The sequence below is a fragment of the Cryptomeria japonica genome, chromosome 11 (assembly GCF_030272615.1).
Source record: "Cryptomeria japonica chromosome 11, Sugi_1.0, whole genome shotgun sequence".
NCBI lineage: Eukaryota > Viridiplantae > Streptophyta > Pinopsida > Cupressales > Cupressaceae > Cryptomeria > Cryptomeria japonica.
The window spans coordinates 426,927,336-426,948,193 of record NC_081415.1 but is presented as its reverse complement, the minus strand read 5'-3'; the positions used below and the strand labels follow the sequence as shown (position 1 = coordinate 426,948,193).

General features: G+C 35.0%; 2 protein-coding genes and 1 pseudogene across 2 annotated transcripts; 1 reads left to right on the top strand and 2 right to left on the bottom strand.

The window, feature by feature from the left end:
- Positions 1-11,776: 11,776 nt before the first annotated feature.
- LOC131073649 (inositol-tetrakisphosphate 1-kinase 1) lies at positions 11,777-14,318 on the top strand. Its single transcript, XM_058010147.2, has 2 exons — positions 11,777-12,045; positions 12,277-14,318. The coding sequence occupies exon 2, from the start codon at positions 12,948-12,950 to the stop codon at positions 13,944-13,946; it is 999 nt and encodes a 332-aa protein (XP_057866130.2). The 5' UTR covers positions 11,777-12,045; positions 12,277-12,947; the 3' UTR covers positions 13,947-14,318.
- A 2,222-nt stretch (positions 14,319-16,540) lies between these two features.
- Positions 16,541-18,104, bottom strand: LOC131860235 (uncharacterized; annotated as a pseudogene).
- LOC131073590 (uncharacterized) lies at positions 18,071-20,483 on the bottom strand. The gene is made up of 3 exons (XM_058010051.2): positions 20,101-20,483; positions 18,785-19,017; positions 18,071-18,672 (listed from the first exon to the last, which is right to left on the bottom strand). Exons 2-3 carry the CDS (start codon positions 18,996-18,998, stop codon positions 18,071-18,073), a joined length of 816 nt encoding a protein of 271 aa, XP_057866034.2. The 5' UTR covers positions 18,999-19,017; positions 20,101-20,483.
- Positions 20,484-20,858: the final 375 nt, after the last annotated feature.

Below are 20,858 nucleotides of genomic sequence, written 5' to 3'. Positions count from 1 at the left end.
CTTGGAGATTTGATTTAGGTCCATGCTATATCATATATATTATTATATTATTCTGGTGATCCATATTTGTATTATGTGATGTAATTTTGTAATAAAGTGTTGAGGGTTTAGCCAACCTTGTTGTCAAGGTTGATGAATTGTATAAATAGGTGGTATAGTCATGTAATTTGGGTGTCGATGTTGAGTATGCATTATCAGAGAGTGGTGTTTGTGCGAACAAGGATTCATCTTTCAGTATGGTGTATTGAGCTGAGTTTGGTGTTGCAGAGCAGACAAATGTGCTTAACAGAAACTGTCATCAAGCATTAGTAGATGCTATTATTGGAGTTCATTCCTTTTGGATTTTAGTTTGAATCTTGTTGTAAGCCAGTGAGAGTTCCCTGAGGGTTGTAGCCTTCCGGGTTATTGTAAATGAGTTGTAATCTATAGGCAGTGTGCCTGAATGCTAGTGCATTCCCCATTGTAACTATTTACTCGTACTACTACAAAGTATTATCTTATTGTGGGTAGGTTCCCACCATGGTTTTTCCCTTAACCGGGTTTTCCACATCAAACTCTTAGTGTTGTGTGTTGTGTTTTCAATTTTCTTATCTTTGTTGTTACTGCAGTTTATCAGATTTGTATTTGTTGTTGAATTTGTAGGTCCAGTGAAAACTGATTCCCCCCTCGCCCCTTGCTGCCCTCTCAGTCTTCCTTCATTGTTGTTGCCAACAAGATCAATGTTAAGTTTTAATTAAGGTTAGGGTTAGTATTAGGGTTAATAATATTAGGGTCATATTTAAGGTTAGAATTAGAATACATTTAGAGTTAAAATTATAATTAGGGTTAGTGTTAAGGTTATTACATTTTAATAAGGGTTAGGTTTAGGATTCTAGGATAAAGCTTGGATTAGGGTCAAGGTTAGAGTTGGGGTCAATGTAAGGGTTAATTTAGGGTTATGGTTCAAGTAGGGTTAGGGTTAACATTACATTTATTAATATTACCCATAAAATTTAATTAATGTCTTACATCATTAGGTTAGGGTTAGGGTTAGGGTTAATGTTATAGAATAAATCTTGGGGTCAAGGTTACAATTAGCATTAAGGTTACGGTAGGGTTCATGTTTAGTTAGGGTTAGTATTAATGTTATAGTTTAATTAAGATTAAAGTTATAAGTAGGGTTTTCATTAGAATTAGGGTTAGTGTTAAGTGTTAAGGTTAGGTTAGGGTACCATTAGGGTTATAGGAGATATATTTAAGTTGGGGTTAGAATTAGGGTTAAATTACGATTAGAGTTTTAATAACATTAAGGTTAAAATTAGACTAGGGATAAGGTTAGGGTGAGGATTTAATTAGGGTTAGCATTAATATTAGATTAGGGTTAAAACATGTAATTTTTTTGAGTTAGTATTAGGGTTGAATTAGAGTTATGGTTAAGGTTTAATTAGGGTTATAACTAAAATTAGGGTTGCAATTAGAATAACGGTTAAGGTTAGGGCTACGATTCAATTAGGGTTAGGGTAAAATTGGGTTTATTAAAAAAATATTTGAGGTAGGGTAATGGTTAAGGTTAAATTGTTGTTAGGGTTCAAATAGGGTGAAGGTTAGGAATTAATTAGGGTTAGGGTTAATTTAGGTTTAGGATTTCCATTAGAATTAGGATTTCCATTAGAATCGAGGTTAAGGTTAGGGATAGGGTTTAATTAGGGCTAGGGTAAAATTGAGGTTATTAGAAAAATATTAGAGGTAGGATAAGGCTTAGGATAAACTATCATGGCTAGGGTTCAAATAGGGTTAAATTAAGGGTAATAAGGGTTAGGGTTAATGGTAGATTAGGTTTTAAATAGGATTAGCATTAGGGTTCAATTAGGATTATATTTAATATTAAACTGCCTGGTTAAGGTTAGGGTTAAAATTAGAATTAAAGATAGGATTAGGGTTAGGGTTAAATTAGTGTTAGGATTAATGTTAGATTAGGGTTGGAAAAGGCTAGCACAAGGGTTCAATTAGAGTTAGATTTAGTATCTTATTAGGGTAAAAGTTAAGATTAGAATCTGAGTTAGAGATATGATTAGGATTAGGGTTAAATTAGGGTTAGATTTAAATAAGGGTTAGGGCTAGGGTAAAGGTTAGCATTCAATTTGAGTTATGGTTTAATAAGAATTAAAGTTAGGGTTCATTTAAATATAGGATTAATGGGGTAAGTGCACAAAGATGGTGGTCAAAAGGGGGGTATAAGTAGACACTTTCTTTATTTATTTATTTATTTTTTCTTTTTCTGAAATAAGGTGAACCTGAACTTGGAGGCAAAATATGAAAGTCATCCACTCAAGATATGAAGATAATCAAAGAACAAATATTGTAGTACTTTGAATCTAGTTTCCAAACTACTAAACTTTTTCAAAATTGGATAAGATTAAGGGGGTCAAATCCTTCACGCATGAAAAAAAGACCCTAATTTTGTTTGAAAAATATAACATAGTGTTTGACGTGCACATCAAAAAAGTCATAGTTAGATTTAGTATTTTGACAAATCCTTTCGTAGAAAGATAGTTAAGAGTGAGCACTAGACTATAATTTTTTGTAATTTTTTGTGGAGTATTTTTTTTTTAATGATTTTTCCAATCAAGGACATCCTAAAAATTAGGTACCTGTTCATGCGCAAAGCATAACTTGCACTAAAAAAATCTAAAATACAATTTTTTTTTTTAAATTGTAAAGAATCAAGTGCACTACAATAATATATAATCTTTTTTTTAAATTGTAAAGAATCAAGTGCACTACAATAATATCATTTTTAAAAAAAAATTTGGATAAGTAGATCAAACGTTATTAAAAAAATGGTACACGTATGTCTATGAGAACTATGAAGACACTAGTAAAAGAAATTTAATAATAATATGTTATTGTTGTTCAAATTTTTAAAAAATTATGTGGTTAGAAAGTTAAGAAGATGGGTGAAAATATGGTGGCAATTTTAGAAATACCCACTTGATGAAGTGTAAACATGATGATGACAAAGTCGAGAAACCAAGTTGATAAAATAAAACACATCAAAAATGAGGGAAATGGAGGGAAATCAAACTTCCAACCTGTAGCTTTGTCGTCCAGGCCTATTCCAAGCCTAAACAATCAAAAATGTGTACGGGGTACCTATGGTATAAGAAGCATGTATGCATTGTCATTACTATAAACAATGCGTACATGGTAATAAAGCTAAAATAACGTGTACGCGCTACTTTTCTTTAAAATTTGGGAGTGTGTATAATATATATATATATATATATATATATATATAATATGTGTATATACATATAATATATAATATATAATATATAATATATATAATAATATATAATATATAATATATATAATATATTAAGTATATATATACACACATATGTGTGTATGTACATGTGTATTGTCTCTCTCTCTCCCCCTCTCAAGCGCATATAGGGTGCCTCTCTCTCTCTCTCTCTCTCTCTCTCTCTCTCTTCCCCTCACTCTCTTCCTCCTGCTCCCTGCCCCTCTCCCTCCCTTTTCCTTCACATTTTATTTACTACAAATAACACATATGGGGTACTGAGCCTATTAGTTTGCTGCCTTGCCATAACATTTTTAAGGCCTAGGAGTGTGTACACAATATTTATGAGTTCTAAGTGCCTACTGGGTGCAAAAAAAATACCGTTGGGCTTGCAAGCATTTTAGGGACTAACAACGTGTACGCGGTTATTAATAGACTACGTATGTGGTACTTAGACATACTTTTACCTACCCAAGAGCCTTAACAACCTCAAAGAAGTTTTTGAGGTTGTTGAAGGCCCCACTGCAACTATGTTTGCACTTCTGTCACTATTTTATACATAGAAGTAAGTGAATTTTTCTTTTTGCATGATTTCAAATGATTGAATTGTTGTTCTTATTAGTTTTGTCAATATTATTGTGATCGTTTAATAGTTTTGATTCAAAAAAATAATGATAAGATGCTTATTTATAGTTATTTGATTGTTTATGAATTTTTGTTTATATATATATGTAATATGATTCTATTCTAGCCTATCTTGCAACTTTGCATTGCATGCAACTAGCAGTTTTTGCAGCAGGTGAAAAAATGCTACCAATTGAAAATGGCTCTGAGTTGTTAGAAATCGAGATAGGCCATTGTAGAGGAGCCTCACACGACCCCTCAAGTTCAAACAAATTGATCACATGTGTCTAGGATTGGAAGAAACAACCCATCAAAGTTTGACATTTTTTGGACTTGGGGCACTTGAGTGATCGCACCAATAGGGTATTACTCTCGACATTCTGACCCTTTGGGATGCATGAGAGGAGCATGCCTAACGTAAACCTGCCCACCCGGTCGCGCTCATGATGTCGGTTTGTTCACACGATGAACTGAATCGATTCTATCCTATCTTGCAACTGACAATTTTTGCAACAGGCGAAAAAATACTACCAATTGAAAATGGCTTTGAGTTATCAGAAACCGAGATAGACCATTGTAGAGGAGCCTCACGTGACACCACAAGTTCAAACAAATCGATCATATGTGTCATGGATTGGAAGAAATAGTCCATCAAAGTTTGACAATTTTTTGGACTCAGGGCACTTGAGAGATCACGCTAATAGGGTATGACTCTCGATATTGTGACACTTTGGGATGCATGAGAGGAGAATTCCTAGCATAAAAATGCCCACCTAGACGCGCTCGTGATGTCAATTTGTGCACACAACAAACCGAATCAATTTTAGCCTATCTTGCAACTTTGCATTGCATGTAATTGATGATTTTTGCAGTAGGCAAACAAATGCTACTAATTGAAAATGGCTCTGAGTCGTCAGAAACTGAGATAGGCCATTGTAGAGGAGCTTCACGCGACCCCCCAGGTTCAAACAGATTGATCATATGTGTCCTAGATTGGAAGAAACAATTTGTCAAAGTTTGATAATTTTTTGGACTCAGGGCACTTGAGAGATCACATCGATAGGGTATGACTCTTGACGTTTTGACTCTTTGGGATGCATGAGAGGAGCATGCCTAGCATAAAATTGCCCACTCGAATGCGCTCATGATGTCGGTTTGTGCACACGACGAATCGAATCAATTCTAGCCTATCTTGCAACTTTGACAACTTTGACAACTTTAACAACTGAGCAACTTTGACAACAAGTGAGCAACTTTGACAACAATTGAGCAACTTTTACATCTTTTATCCAAATGAATCCAAACTTTAACAACTTTGACAACTTTGACGATAATTGAGCAACTTTGACAATAATTGAGCAACTTTTACATCTTTGGTCCAAATGACCCTAAACACGAGAACCAAAATTTGACCATTGCGAGCATGAGGGTGCTCTCGCAACACACACATATTGTTGTTCATAAATATCATCAATTTTTGTTGATTATACTCATATTGTTGATTACATAGGCAAATATTCATTTAAATTTATAAAAGGGAAGCCATCAAATACAACAAATACACAATAATGGACTGAATACAAGGAGTTTTGTAGGGTTAATTCAACATTTTAGAAATTTTATCAAATCATATTCTAGGATTGTAATATTTTATATCGATTAACTTTATAAAAGGGCAACCACGAAATACAAAGAATACACAATAATGAACTCAGTACACATTTATTGGATCGAATATCAACATATATATATATATATATATATATATATATATATATATATATATATATATATATATATATATATATATATATATATATATATATATATATATATATATATATATATATCAAAAAGACATGTCTGTCAAGTCAATACAAGTATTACAAAAATGTGGCATATGCCATGTCCAAATTGATATACAATAAAAATGTAGAATATATCTACATGTATTGGTCATTCTATGACCACAACTAACACTATATGATCCTAAACTTGTGATGGATCATCAAAATCAAGGCTCTTCGATGCAGTATGTGACTCTGTAGATGGCTACAAAACCACAATTCAAAAGCCAAGTTAGAATTCTTTTGTAGAAAATAGTTCACAATTAACAACATAACTATGCATTTAACTATAATTTCTTTGCAATTTAAATGTAGATTACCTCATCGGCTGATCTCAGATCTAATGTATTCACTCTCCTCTCCCTATCAGTCTTAGGATTTTTCTTGAAGACAAACTTAAAAGGATCCACATTATGGCTGAACCGTGAAGGGGGATATTGTAGATTAAGTGTACAATTAATACAATGTGCTAGAACATAAATACATCAAAAACACTTAAAATCTATAATATAGAGAATAATGACGTACCGATTCTTGAGATGTTTCTCCAATGGACTGAGGATGGCTCACCATCGATGGAGAAATTATCGCTATTACCTATACAAAAAATGATCAAAGATTAAATACAATTAATATAATGATAAGTATTGTAGGTTAAAAACAATTAATGTAATATATCAAACAAAAGTGTACCGGATCTTGAGATGCTTCTCCAATGCACGGAGGAGGGCTTGCCACTGATGAAGCAGCTATGGATATTTCTTGTATGAAAGAAATATAAGATTATAATTTATCACAAGTTCACATGTACACGTGCATATAATCATAAAATCAAGAAAATAAAGTAGAGATACATACCTCCGCCCTCTCTCGATCCACGGGCGAAACAGGTGCATTCAACAAATCCACATAGCTCAATGGCCGTTGTACATGTAAAATAGACAAAAAACACTAATCAATCTACAAATACCAACTAAGACAATTTCAACATTTTCAAACAATTGTACAACTAAAAATGTTTTCAATTACCTTCTTCCCACATTTTGACATCTTCGAGGAATTCTTTTGCTTAGGATGAGGCCTAGACCTGGAGGGGGTACCCTAAAAAAACAAAATTAACATGAGATATTAGTATAGATAATATATTAAACATAATTTTAAAAATCTAAAATGAAATGACTTGCATATTCCATCAAAACAATACACAAAAAAGGGTGTACAAAATATGATACCATATAGCCTTGTAGGCCAAAATCGATCGTTGAGAGTGTGATGTCATGAATCTAGGACATTTGGTCCCCTGTCAACACCTACAAACCAAAAATTGGACCAAGCATTAAATATAGTTAGTATATCTTGTAATTTTTTGAATTCAAAGTGTACTATTTTATTTTAACATGTTACAAAATTTATACCTCAGGTGTCGAAGTTGTAGTTGTAGTAACTGTGGGAAGAGTATGGGATACCGCTGTTGCATCCTGAAATGCATATTATTTATATCAATTTAAATCGATGTATAACTAAAAATTCATTTATGTAATTACAAATTTAAAGTGACTGATAAATAAAATGCTATGAATTCAAATCAACACACCTGTGTCTGCGGCTGATGGCCAAACCAACATGTCCATCAACTCATCTGTTAGAGCCACATCCTCAGCCGTGTGAATCTGACATCTACTCCCGCAAATCGTGCATGAATGAGATGTGGATCCATCTGCAGTGACCTCATCATCCATCCCTGTGCATATCCCCGAGCAACTGACACACATATGCTGAATGGGCTCTTTGTCACCACTTGGAGCAACTAATGGCTCATTGTCCAATACAAGAGGGTGTGCTAACTGTGTCCCATACTGGATTATGACACCAGTCAATGTTGTGGCCGTTTGAAGAGTTTGTAGCTCCATCTACTCTTTCAGCTCTACTGGGATAGCCTAATGCACCTTAGGTTTGGGTGCTAGGGGGCGACGACTCTCTGGGGCTAATCGCCTATGGGCTCCAGGTCTTTCTTGGGCAGAGTCACCACCTCTACCATGGAACTCTCTCATGTCAAAATAGTTTGGCCACACATTAAAGACAAACTCACATAATACTTTTCTCAAAAAATACAATGACACCTCATAATTATTACAAGGTGGATCATCAAAGACCATCCACCACCTCTGCCAAAAAAGTTTCTTCATCCGCACATTGGTACACCAATGTATGGGAAACCCCTTTGCATTAAGAGGTAACGAGTGACCAATTTTAGGATCAACAAAAAGGGTACATATTTGTTGTTTACTAATATTTTTTGTTTTTCACTCCGTCATATGATAACCCACTAGCATAGTATTGATGACACATATCCCTAAAGTTTCTCCATTTTGTAATTTGTGTGGAAATGGTTGTTGCACCACTAGTTAATGTTTCTAAGCTAGTGGCGAGGGATTTATGATGCTTAAGCTCATATGTTTTCAATTTATTAATCAATCTATTTTTTTTAGACGTGTTTTGCCCTAACTGATTAATCAATTGCTCCTATGTATCAGGTGTACGGTCAAAAGGAGGAGCTGAAGGTGTATCTTGTGGGTTTTGTTTGGGGTTTTCAGGAGGTGCATCTTGTTGTTGTTGTTGTGGATTATCAAAATCTAGTTTTTGAAACAACAAAAAAAAAACCTAATCAAAATAAACGAAATTAAATTTAAAACGTAAAAAAAATTGAATAAACCAAAAAGAAAAACAAAAATTAAGCAAAACTAACCTCGATCCATAGTGTTTGGTGGAGAAATGTGGCAGCCCGTTCACGGTTTCGTGAGGAAAATGAAGGAAAAAACGCTGCGGTCGTGGGGAAAATAAGACCCAGTCATTTTAAAAAAAATGTTTTTTGACAGGTACCGCGTATGCGAGTTTTAGGAATAAAAACCACGCACACGCTCACTTTCCTAAAAACACCGCATACACGCTCACTTTCCTAAAAACACCATGTACTTGCTCACTTTTCTAAAAACACCGCGTATGGGGTATCTTTGCTTTAGGCTCGGGGACAATAGGCCTAAGCGCATATGCGGTGATTTTAAATTTTAATACCACGTACACATTACTTGTTTTTTCATTTTTTTTTAGGTGGTGTCCACTTTTCTAACCACAATCTTTGTGCACATACCAAATGTTCAATTAAGGTTATCAATAGGGTTCAATTATAGTTAGGGTTTAATCAAGGTTAGGGTTAGGGCTATAATTCAATTAAGTTAGCTTTCAATTAGGGTTAGGGTTGAAATAGTTTAAGGTTATACTTTAATTAGGGTTAATGTTAGAATTAGAATTAGAGATAAGGTTTTAATTAGGGTTAAATTAGGGTTATATGAGAAATATTTGAGTCAATGTTAGGGATCAATTATGGTTAATGTTAGGGTTAAATTATTATTATTATGGTTTGGATATCGTTAGTTTTAATATTAGATGAGGGTTAAGGTTAGGGTTATGGTTCAGTTGGGTTTAGGGTTGAATTAGAGTTATGATTAGGGTTTAATTAGGATTATAGCTAAAATTATTGTTGCCATTAGAATTATAGTTAGGGTAAAATTAGAGTATTGTTTCAATTAAAATTAGGGTTATGATTAGAGTTTAATTAGGGTTAGAGATATGATTAGGATTATAATTACAAATAAGGTTGCAATTAAATATAGGATTAAGGTTGGGATCGTATATTTAGGTTTCTATGGTTAATGATAGGGTTAGAGTTCAAGATCAATTAGATGTAGGTTTAGAGTTCAATTAGGCTTTAAATATCTTTAGAATAGTACTAGGGTTTCATTGAAATTTAGGTTTAAATAGGATTATAATTATTGTTAGAATTCAATTAGGATAAGAGTTTAATTAAGATTAAGGTTACGTTTAGGATTCAATTAGGGTTAAGGTTAGTATTCCAAATAGGATTATGAAGAGGGCTATAATAATGGTTATGGTTATAATTAGAAATAGAGATAGGGTTAACTGTTAATAAGGGTTAAGGTTTAATTAGAGTTAGTGTTAGTATTAGAGTTATTATTAAGAATAGGTTAATTATCAAACTCTAACCCTATTGTTAACCCTAATTCTATCTCTAATTCTATATTATTATTATATACATAATAATAAATTATTTTCATTAATATGATAAAAATATAGTAGAAGTATGTGTGTGTGTGTGTGTGTGTGTGTGTGTGTGTGTGTGTGTGTGTGTGTGTGTGTGTGTGTGTACATAAAAGTTGAATAGGCACGTTGAGAAGGATACTCTTAGTGTATATAAATCATTTATGGAAGTAATGGGTGTCCATATAACAAAAATAGTTTAGAATCAATATGAGAATTTTGCTATTGTGTAGTTGTATTTTTTCCATATTGTTTACAGTTTTTTGAAACTAAGAAAACCAATGTCCCATTAAGTATATGAAAATAAATCTACATACTTTGTTGCAGGGAAGAGGTCACTTGGTCAATGGATTTAGTAATCATAGAATCTAAAGCTTAAAACATTGGTACTCTAGGAGGAAAAAGATAGATGATCTCTCAATACAACACCCAATCAAACCTAAAATTAAAGTTTTTTACTAAAGCTCTACAACTCTTTTAAACATGAAAAGCACAAACTTTATTATTTTTCAAAACACAAAAAAAAGATAAAAAAAGAAAGTCACATACTTTAGGAGAAGTCAAGACAACCTTATGTTTAGCAATAATTTTTTTTCAAAAACAAAAATGATTTTTAGTTACTTTGGAAAATATTATTTAAATAGTACTATGAAAATGCAAAGAAAATTTGAAACAATAGTACAAAACTTACATTGTATTAATAAGATTGTACATTGCTATTATTCAATAAGACTAACAAATAAAAGTAAAAATTTATATATTTTAAATAAATTTGAAAAAATAAAAACATTAAAAATTAATTCAACATAATTTAATTCTTGACATTCATTAGTATTCTATGACTTGGGAGAACTAAAAATATTCAAAATTATTGACTTTGAATTGTTTATACACGTTACACTTTGTCTTATAAAAGACCCATAGATTTGATTCAACTTAACCTTCTTCCTTAGCTTGTTGAACCTTGTAAATACTTAAAGAATTGAGATTTGCCCTTGATGATATGAACTTGACCAAAATGGAATTTTTTAGAAGAAGAAGAAGACAATTTTAATGTCTACGAGGCTAAACATAGCCTATGGGACAACTTGCCCAATCAAATCGACTTCTGCAAATCAATTCTTTTCCTATGCAAACTAATGATGATGATTTATTCTTTTGATGCATCCCAGTCTTCTTTCTTTTGCACAATGTGTCACTAAAGACAACCTTAGGCCATCTACCTTCCTCCATTTGTTCGGGTTTTTTTAGATAGCTTATGAGATGCACCATAGCAGTTGCTTCAATAGGGGCAATTCTTGTAGCACTTTAACATGATGCCATAGGGAACTATTCTTTTAATTTTGAACTTGCTTGTGATCAAGCGTTTTTGAATTTTCTTGATTTGCTTCCTTTGTGAGACTAAAGTACCGCTGACCTATAATTCACACCCATAGAGAACAATCGATAGCACTAAAAGCTCAAAAAGAGTTTGAATAGTTTTCCAGTCCCATAACTTTGCCTCCCTACATCTATTTTGAAGAGCATAAAATGTTATTCGACCTCCCAAAGTTCCTCTTTCAATAACCTTCCCAACTTAGATTTTTGTTAAAGTGAATTCTATGATATTTGTAATCTATAACTTCTTCAATAATAGTGCCTTCAAAATATAACTTATGCTGATTTTGTTTTCTTCTATTAGAGAAAAACATGACTTTTGTCTTACTAGTATTAACTTGCATCACCACCATGGTGCAAAATGCTCAAGGACAAATAAATGCTCTTGCAAACCAAGGGTAGATTTAACAATCAAAATGAGATTATCTGTATAAAGAAGTAGCCCTATCACAAACTCTCTCAATTGAATACCCTAAACCATTTTGAATTTAACCACTCTTCAAGCTTGTCAAACCTATAAAATAAGATTTTAGTGCTGATGAAAATAGAATGCACAATTTTTTGTAATATTGAATTAAGCTTATGAAAGAACATAGCATCCAAATACAGATGGGGCTGCATGCAATCAACATTCAAATATTGTCATAGATAGTATACACAGGTTGTATTGTAGGCAGCAGTAATTTATTATATAGAAATAGTAGTAAACGATGTGAAACCCTAGATAGCTGGCATATCTATCGAGCGGAAATTGTAAGCGGTGTTGCTGGAAACATCCAGTGGGAAGCCCGAAATCTGGTGAGTTCAACCATCTAAATCTTACTCACTGTTATGAAAATTTAGACGCAGAATTTTCTGGGAAAAGATATGATAGAAAAACTCAGAATAATTCTTTTTTGGCCCTTGAATAATAAAGAGAGAGAATACAGGAAAATTTTCATATTCGAATAACTTTTATAGCTTGGAGAATGATGCTTTACTGAAAATTGACCAATTGCTGAGCTTCGCAAACCAATTTGTTATTTACAGAAAAATAATTTTGCCAAAAGTTTTGTGCGGATGAAATGAATTTGCAGAAATGGACTGAATTTAGCTTCTTTTTGCAAGCGTACAAGAGAGTTTTGGGGCGCTGAGGTTTATTTGGCTCTGTTTAAGTGTTTTTTTTCGCTGCTGAAATTTATATTTAGCCGCCTTTAAGTGATTATTGGTGGTGTAAACTTGAATCCAGGGCAAGGAACTGGTTTGACGGCTATGTAAACAAATCATTCGCTTGTTCAAGTGATATAACCATTGAATGAGAGGGTTTTAGAATTTAGGTATGATCAAGGATCGAGCGGGTTGTAGTGTAAACTTTGGAGCTGCTTAAGCCATCAGGGGTTGTTAGTGTCCAAATTTTGAGCTGTTTGAGACATGAGGTGAATTTTGGATTCAATTTAGGCCAGTTTAAGGAACGAGGGGATAATAGTGTAGAAATCAGGACTGTTAAGGAACTTATATCAAATTCAGGGCTGTTTAAAGAACAAGGGGGTAATACTGTAGATATCGGGACTGTTTAAGGAATTTATATTAATTTCAGGTCTGTTCAAGGAAGGAGGGATTTTGCTGTTAAATTCAGGTCTGTTTGAGTTACGAGAGGACATAAGTGTTAAATTAAGGTCTGTTCAAGGGATTTTAGTGGCTAGGGAGTCTTCTTATCTAAGATGCCGGACAAGTTGCACTACAAGATTGGTTATGCTTTAACCGAGAAGAAGCGACAGAGTTTTCTGCTGCCATCTTTGGTAGAATTCGCTCAATCAAGAGGCATTGATCTCGTTGCCATTGATTCCACCACTCCTCTTTTGGACCAGGGACCTTTCGATGCTATTTTGCACAAATTGCATGACAAACAATGGATTGACCAACTCAAGGAGTATTGTGAAAAATATCCCCATGTGATGGTAATAGACCCTCCTGAGGCCATTGAAAAGGTGCATAACCGCATTTCCATGCTACAAGGGGTAGAAAAACTGAAAATCACGGAGGGAAACGAAACTGTGGCTGTTCCCGTGCAGATTGTTGTGGAGAAGCCAGAAGAGCTTACCAATTCGGAAATACTGGAAGAATTGAAGTTTCCTGTTATTGCCAAGCCCCTGGTAGCAGATGGAAGTGCCATTTCTCATTCCATGTCACTTGTATTTAACTCTAAGGGTTTGAAAAGCTTGAAGCCACCGCTTGTTCTTCAAGAGTTTGTGAACCACAGTGGGGTGATCTTTAAGGTGTACGTTGTTGGTGATTTTGTTGAGTGTGTAAAGAGAAAATCTTTGCGTGATGTTTCTCATGAGGAGATGCAAAGCTCTGTTGAGGGTCTTATTCTTTTTTCACAAATATCGAACACAGCTGCGGAGAATTATGATGAAGGTACTGAGATTGAGCAGGCCGAGTTGCCCCCAGCTAAATTTATCGAAGATCTTGCAAGAGGTTTGCGTGATGTATTGGGCTTAAGTTTGTTTAATTTTGATCTAATCAGAGATAGTAAGGCTGGAAATCAGTACTTTATGATAGACATTAACTATTTTCCAGGCTATGCTAAGATGCCAGCTTACGAGGCTGTATTAACAAATTTTTTCTGGAATTTGTTTCATGAGAAACATGAAACTTCTGGAAAAGAAGTTGCTTTGGGAGGCGAAGAAATTGAGAACAAGATACCTGTTGGGGAGTGAATTAAAGACATCGTAAATGATGAGAAGCAAAAGTTTTTCTTCACTGTGGACACGGCATAAGAAAGCAGTGTGGGTGATGGGGTTACCATCTTGGCAATAGATGTTGAATAAAGTTCTTTGCAGAGGATATTCATTTTGTGTTTTTTGGATTCAGTTTTCCAAATGCATGCTGCAAAGAGAATTCAACTAGATCTATGTCATTGGGATTTGTTTTCTGTAAAAGATCAACCATGAAAGCTAGTTGAAACTTTTCTTTTCTTCACATTGGAAGAATTTTTGTGGCTTATGGGTGCTCCTTTGGTGGAAGCTGGCAACTATTACCATCTCTAGATTTGTATTATTTATTTTTGAAATATATTTGATGTTTGACCATTTTGTAAATAAGTCTGTGAGATAAATTCAATTCAAGTACTAAAATGACATGTTTTGTTAGTTTTCTTGCTTTTTGAGATTTAATTTCCAGGGAGGGAGAGTCATAAGTGTTTTTCTTGCCATCGTTAATTGCCTCAAGTGTGCAGAATGACTTGTGTATCAGTACAACTAAGAATGAATTTAACCTCAAAGGAGAATGCCAAAAAAAAACAAAGGTCATGTGAAGCTAGTAAGTCTTGTCTGCACACTAACTTTCCTATCGACAATGTATCAATTACTGTCCTTGAGTAATCCAGCATTACTTTAACATTATTTGGTTGGCTTGTAGAACTACTCCTATAGCGTGTTTCTCTGGTCCGTGTTCCTTATTCATTGTTCTCTAATTCCATTGACCTGTTTTGCTTATTTGTAATATTGACATAGATAATATCTTCATTTTATTTCTTTTGTATACAGTTCATTATGAGTTCCCTGACAGTGTAGGCTTTTTGCCAACTTTGGATGCCTTTTTATTTTATTGGCTTTGTTCTTGCTTTAGATTCTGATCTTACCTTCTACTGGATGCTTGTTGCAATGTATCTGTTATGCACTTAGGGTTACGATATTGTAATTTATTAGGCAGTAATAAATAAAGGTGTGGGTGCATATGCTTTTTTAGTCATTCCACTAATTATTCAAAATAAAATGTTTTATTGTACCTGTGTGAGTGGTAGTGTTAGGTTGTTGAGTGCTCTATATTGTAGGCAAGAGAGTCATGTGAGATATGAGATATAGTGTGAAGTGACGTTTTCCTCAAAGAGGATTATATGGTGTTGCCCTACCTCAAGGGTTTATTTATCATTCTATTTTTGAGTATATTGGAGCATTTCCATTATTTTGTGCAGGTTTATAACATTATCATTAGAAATTGTTTATCCCCATGAAGAAACAGTTTTTTTCTGGTATCTTTATAAGCATGAGTTACTTTTGGGTTAATGTCTCTCAGGCATTTAAGTTAATTAATGTTAATTCATTAATTATTAGGGGCATTTTATTTCAAAAGTGAGAACTGTGCCAATTACATTATTGTGACAAGCTTATAATCATTAACACATATTGATATTTATAACATTTCTAGCTTTCATATAATCAGACTTTGTGTCAATTTGTTGGGATTCACAGCTTCTTCACCGATGTATGAATATGTGTTGGAAACTTAGATTCATGAGTTTGCTCCTTGCGTTTTGAAGGGTTTAACTAACTCCTTGTTTTTTATCAATTTCTATTGAACTGCAACATCCATTGTCACCGAATGAATAGAGTTGAGATGTGCATTAATGAAAACTTAGATGAAAGGACTTTGTTTGTGATCTGATATTCATTCTAAAATATATGCTATTAGCTTTGGACCAGTCTGAGGAACACCAATTTTCATTGCCATAGAGGACTTTGATATCTGATATGTTCTTTTTAAACAAGTGTATAAGTCCTCGGCAGCAGCTTGCTTTGGTTCATGTCAGTGGCTTTGGCGTTGTATCCTTTTTTACGATGCATTGTGCATTGTGGACAATTTTGCTGTACATAGGCATAGAGCAATGGTTTTCTCAATCTGGCTTATATATTTTCTGTAATTCAGAATTCTGTTTTCAAAATTTAGAAAGTCTCTTAATTCAATCAGTATGGAATTTTTGGTGATATCTACAATTGTAATGATTGATAACTTCTTTATTTTAAATTAACTCAGATTTTGGCTATTTCCAAGTTGGTTGTTTGGTTTAGATCAACCTAAACAATCCATGCTAGATCATTTTCATGTTCATCTCCTGTGTACTAATCAATTTTGTTACTAAATTTGTGGACTTTGTCTGAGTTCTTGTATGGGATATATACTCTCATATAACGTAAAGGAACAAAAGAGATTGCTTTAGAAAGTAGCTAGTTGAAGGACTTGAGTTACAAGCATTGAGGGTCTTTATTAAATAATTCCTAAGTTGTTGGTCTAGGTGCAAAATGATGCTTTTAGGGGCATTTTAGGCTCTTTTTGGATGCAAAAAAAAGTCTTCTTTTGTTACTTTTTGGTGCTCAGTGCCTTTGGGTATGCCCAAGTATACCTGGTACGTACCGTGGGCGTACCTAGACACCTAGGTATGTACACAGGGCATACCTTCGGGCGAACTTGTGCATGGGACAGGTGTGTGATGCAAAGAAACGGGACTCGGACTCGGCGCGGACTCGGCAAGGGTGACTCGACTCGGGACTCGGGACTCGGATCGGCTAGGACTCAGCAGGACTCGGCAAAGTGAAAAACCCAAGAAATTTAGCGATTTTTAAGGATTTAAAACTTGTTTCATGCACCCTTTATTAAACAAACCTTAAATACACAATAACATCATCAAATAGAAGTTAATTTGATCACATACACAAGTATACATCGATCACATTAGTATAAACGCAAATTGTAGCTGAAGGAAATAGCAACCAATAACCATAGATATATAAATAGTGTCAAATGTAAAAATATTACAAAACTCATGGAATATCAAATCCATGACATCAAAATTCAAATGTTCCAGTTCCACACATATATCAAAAGTAAAACAACTACAAGTCTATGGCTCAAAGGAGCCTGGGTCCTTCCTACGAAGGCGTCTAACCCTAAGGTAGGTCCTGGATGCATCAACAGCCATACTCTCTGCCCGTGACTCCATTCTACCCTCACAAACATCAGCTGTGTCTGGCTCTAGCTCTGGCTCTGGCTCTGGCTCTGGCTCTGGCTCTCCTCGCGCTCTAACCTCCTCCTCTGCCATGGCTACAACCTCAGCCTCTCTATCTACCTCGTCGATCCAATCTAAGTCCTCATCACCAAACATAGGATCTGTAGCCTCACTGATCCACTCAGATTCTGGATCAACCTCCTCTAACGTGATCGGGGTGCTGTCATGGTCCATAACCTGTTTGTGTCTAAGACGGAGGTTGTAATGAACAAAGACTAGATCATTCAACCTCTCCACAGACAGTCTATTGCGCCTCTTGGAGTGTATGTGCTCAAACATACTCCAATTGCGCTCACAACCGGAAGCACTGCATGGTTGGCTCAAAATACGAATGGCTACCTGTTGAAGATTTGGTGTTTTAGGACCAAACATCTGCCACCACCTATCTGAGATGAGAAAAAGGAAAACAAAATCAGCCTCATTTAATAATTAATAACAAATTGAATAACATATAATTAAAATTATGCTCTTAATTTCTTAAAATATACATTTTACTTGGCTGCATTTTTGTCCGATTTTCTTTGCAAAGCATACGAGAGAAGACCTCCCCTTCAGCATTAGAAAAAGCCTCTAGCTCCTGGACTATATTGCTGCTATGACCAGGCGACATTCGCTCTATCACTGAGTAGAGCCCACTAAGAACCTCCTCATCCGCCTTGAAATCAGGGCGGAAATGGAATGCCGGATTGAGGTAATAAGCAGCTGCATGAAGGGGCCTGTGAAGCTGGGTCTACCATCTCCTGTCAATGATATCCCAAATGGGGCGATACTTACTCTCATCCCCTTCATAGGCAGATCTGATGCCCTCCTTGGCCCTATCCATGCCCTCGTATATGTAGCCCATTGCGGGCTTCTCCCCGTCAGCAACACGTAGGAGAACTACCAAGGGCTCAATGAACTGCAAATATTGTGAAACAATATGTAATATCAGTTAATGTAAGTGTGAAATTGTAAATGAAAATAAGCAAATAAAAGAAAAATACGAATAAAAATAAAAACTTAAAACTTAAAACATAAGGTAGAGATTAGAATGCTTAAAAATTTTACCTTCACGATCTCAGCACAAGGGGTCCAAAAGCCTGGCTCATCAAAAATGTAATCTGCAACATCAACTCCTGCAGCACTCGTAGCAAAGGATGAGGAAGTCCACTCCTCACCAACAAGCATACGTCTTAAAGCTGCCTTATTGCGAATCAAGGATTGCAGTGTGATGAAGTTAGTGGCAAATCTAGTGATTCCAGGACGAGCCAACTCCTTCTGCCCCGTGTATTGCCTCATTAAGTTAAGGACCCATGCATGATTGTATACAAATTTGCAAATATTTTTTGCCTTCTCTACACATGTCCTGATCCATGCAATCTTAGCAATGTCCTCCAACATGAGGTCAATGCAATGGGCAGCACAGGGAGACCAAAATATAGATGGGTGCCTCTCCATCAAAAGTTTACCAGCAGCAACATAATTTGCTGCATTATCGGTCACCACTTGTACTACATTCTCCTCGCCCACTTCATATATGACCTCCTCTATAACCTCACATAGGTAAGTGGCATTTTTAGAATGTGCGGAAGCATCAATGGACTTAATGAACATGGTGCCACCTGAAATTTGAAAACAAAGCAAAAACAGTGATCAATGATCATTCAATAAATCTCAACTCAAAAAAAAAATACGAATAAGAATCATTTAATAAAATTCAAGTTATTCAATCACCTGCAGAAGAAACAAGAAAATTTAGGAGCGTCCGATTTCTCCTATCAGTCCAACCATCGGTCATGATGGTGCAACCCTTCTTCTTCCATATCTCTCGATGTTCCCCTAATGTGGCTTTTACATCAGCCACTGATTCTATCAAGATTGGGCCACTTATCTCGGAATCAGAAGGGGCTTTGAAACCCGCCCCACAAATAGCAATGGCATCAACCATGCTTTGCCAATAAGGAGACCTATCACAAATAAATTAAATAAGATAAGTATAAAATTATAAAATTAGAGTCTTAGACAATCACAAAGTCACAAAACAAATTAAGAATATTAACAACTTAAAAACTTAAAACAATCAAATAAAAACTAAAAGGAATTACCTGGCTGCAAAGAATGGAATATTGCAATAAAACCAAAATCTTCCAATTGTAGCTTTAGCCTTATTGTGTACCTCTTTGTTCCAAGCCATGCTCTCAAGTGAAGGTTGGGCACCAGGAGTAGTGCGTGGCTCAAAATATGAATCCATCCTAGATTTACGAACTCTAGGACCAATGGTTGGAGTTGCATCGATACTACCACTAGCACTGACACTACCGGCAACAGAAGCACTAGCACTCCCACTAGGACAATATGAAGGCATGGAAGAGGCCTCTCCAACACAACCAATGCTAGCTTGAGCCAACTCCTCCCTTTGCCTTTTCTTTATTTCTTTTCGAGTCTCAAATGTTTCTAATAGCACTTGGCACTCACGAATAGCCTCAGGAAGTGCGTTTGTGCAAGGCTTTGCATCATGGCCACGTATGCCGACAATGTGGTATTTCAATCTATTTATGCCTCCATGAAAGATTGTTTTGCAAAATTTACATTTTGCCTCTCCTTTTTTTTGCCCAGGAAAAGGTTCTATATATTTCCAAGTTGGATCTTTTCTACCCGGGATTGTTCTATGAGGAGGATTGGAAGTAGACATTGTTTTCAAAAGTTGAAGGTTGCTAGAATAAGACACAATTACAAAAAAAATGAATATTTGTCCATTGTTAAATTATAAATTAATACAAAAAAAAATATAATAGCAATGTTTTGATTTTGATACAAAAAACAATGTAATAGAATTTGCATCATTTTTTTCAAAGAAATTAGCAAACCTACCATATAGATTGTTTTTTCATTTCAAAACATAAAAAAATCAGCAAACCTTACAATGTACATTTTTAAACAAAAAAAATGTACATTGTAGGGTTTGCTGATTTCTTTAAGTTTTAAGAAAACAAAAAAAATGTAAATTTTGCTTATAAAAGACCAAAAAAACCAAAAAATATAAATCTTACCTCTTATAAGAAGGTTGAAATGAAATGCAACCTCTTTCCAATCCTCTCTAACAAGCTTTTGATGCACCAAATGCAAGTATTACACTGCCCCAATGTGATTTGTTGAAGAAATTCTACTCCTTCTCCTTGCTGGTTGCCCTACTATGCTCTCTTCTTTTTCCTCACAACTCACTCTTCTCCTCCTATTTTTTCAATAGAATGAAATGAGATGCCTTTTACAACTAAGCTAAAAATATAAATGAAAAAAAAAGCAAGCAAAACCATTTTTTAAATGTTTTTTTTTTGCCTTTTTCGGCTGTTTACGCCGGCCGAGTTTTGGACTCGGGACTCGCCGGGTCCGAGCCGAGTCACCGAGTTCCAGGACTCGCCAGGACTCGGCCAAAACTCGCCGAGTCCGGGTTCGAGCCACCCAGGACTCGCCGAGGGTGACTCGACCCGTGACTCGCCGAGTTTTGGCGAGTCCTGGAACTTTGGTGTGATGCCTTAAGGGTGTACTCGATAACATAGAATAATTTTAATTATTTTATTTGTGGGCTTTCTCTAAGAGTTTTTGGGTGCAATTTTTAATCAAGTTATCTTAGCAATAGAATATTTATTAGAAATGGAGGCGGCAAAAACTCTAAGCGGAGATGGAGGCAGTGTATCCTTCTACATTGATTATAGTGATGGAGGTTCAAGGGATGATGGAGACAATAGGGATGATTTTGCAGACATAGAGCTTGTTAGGAGGGAGCAACGCTGTTTGGAGGTTGAAGAAA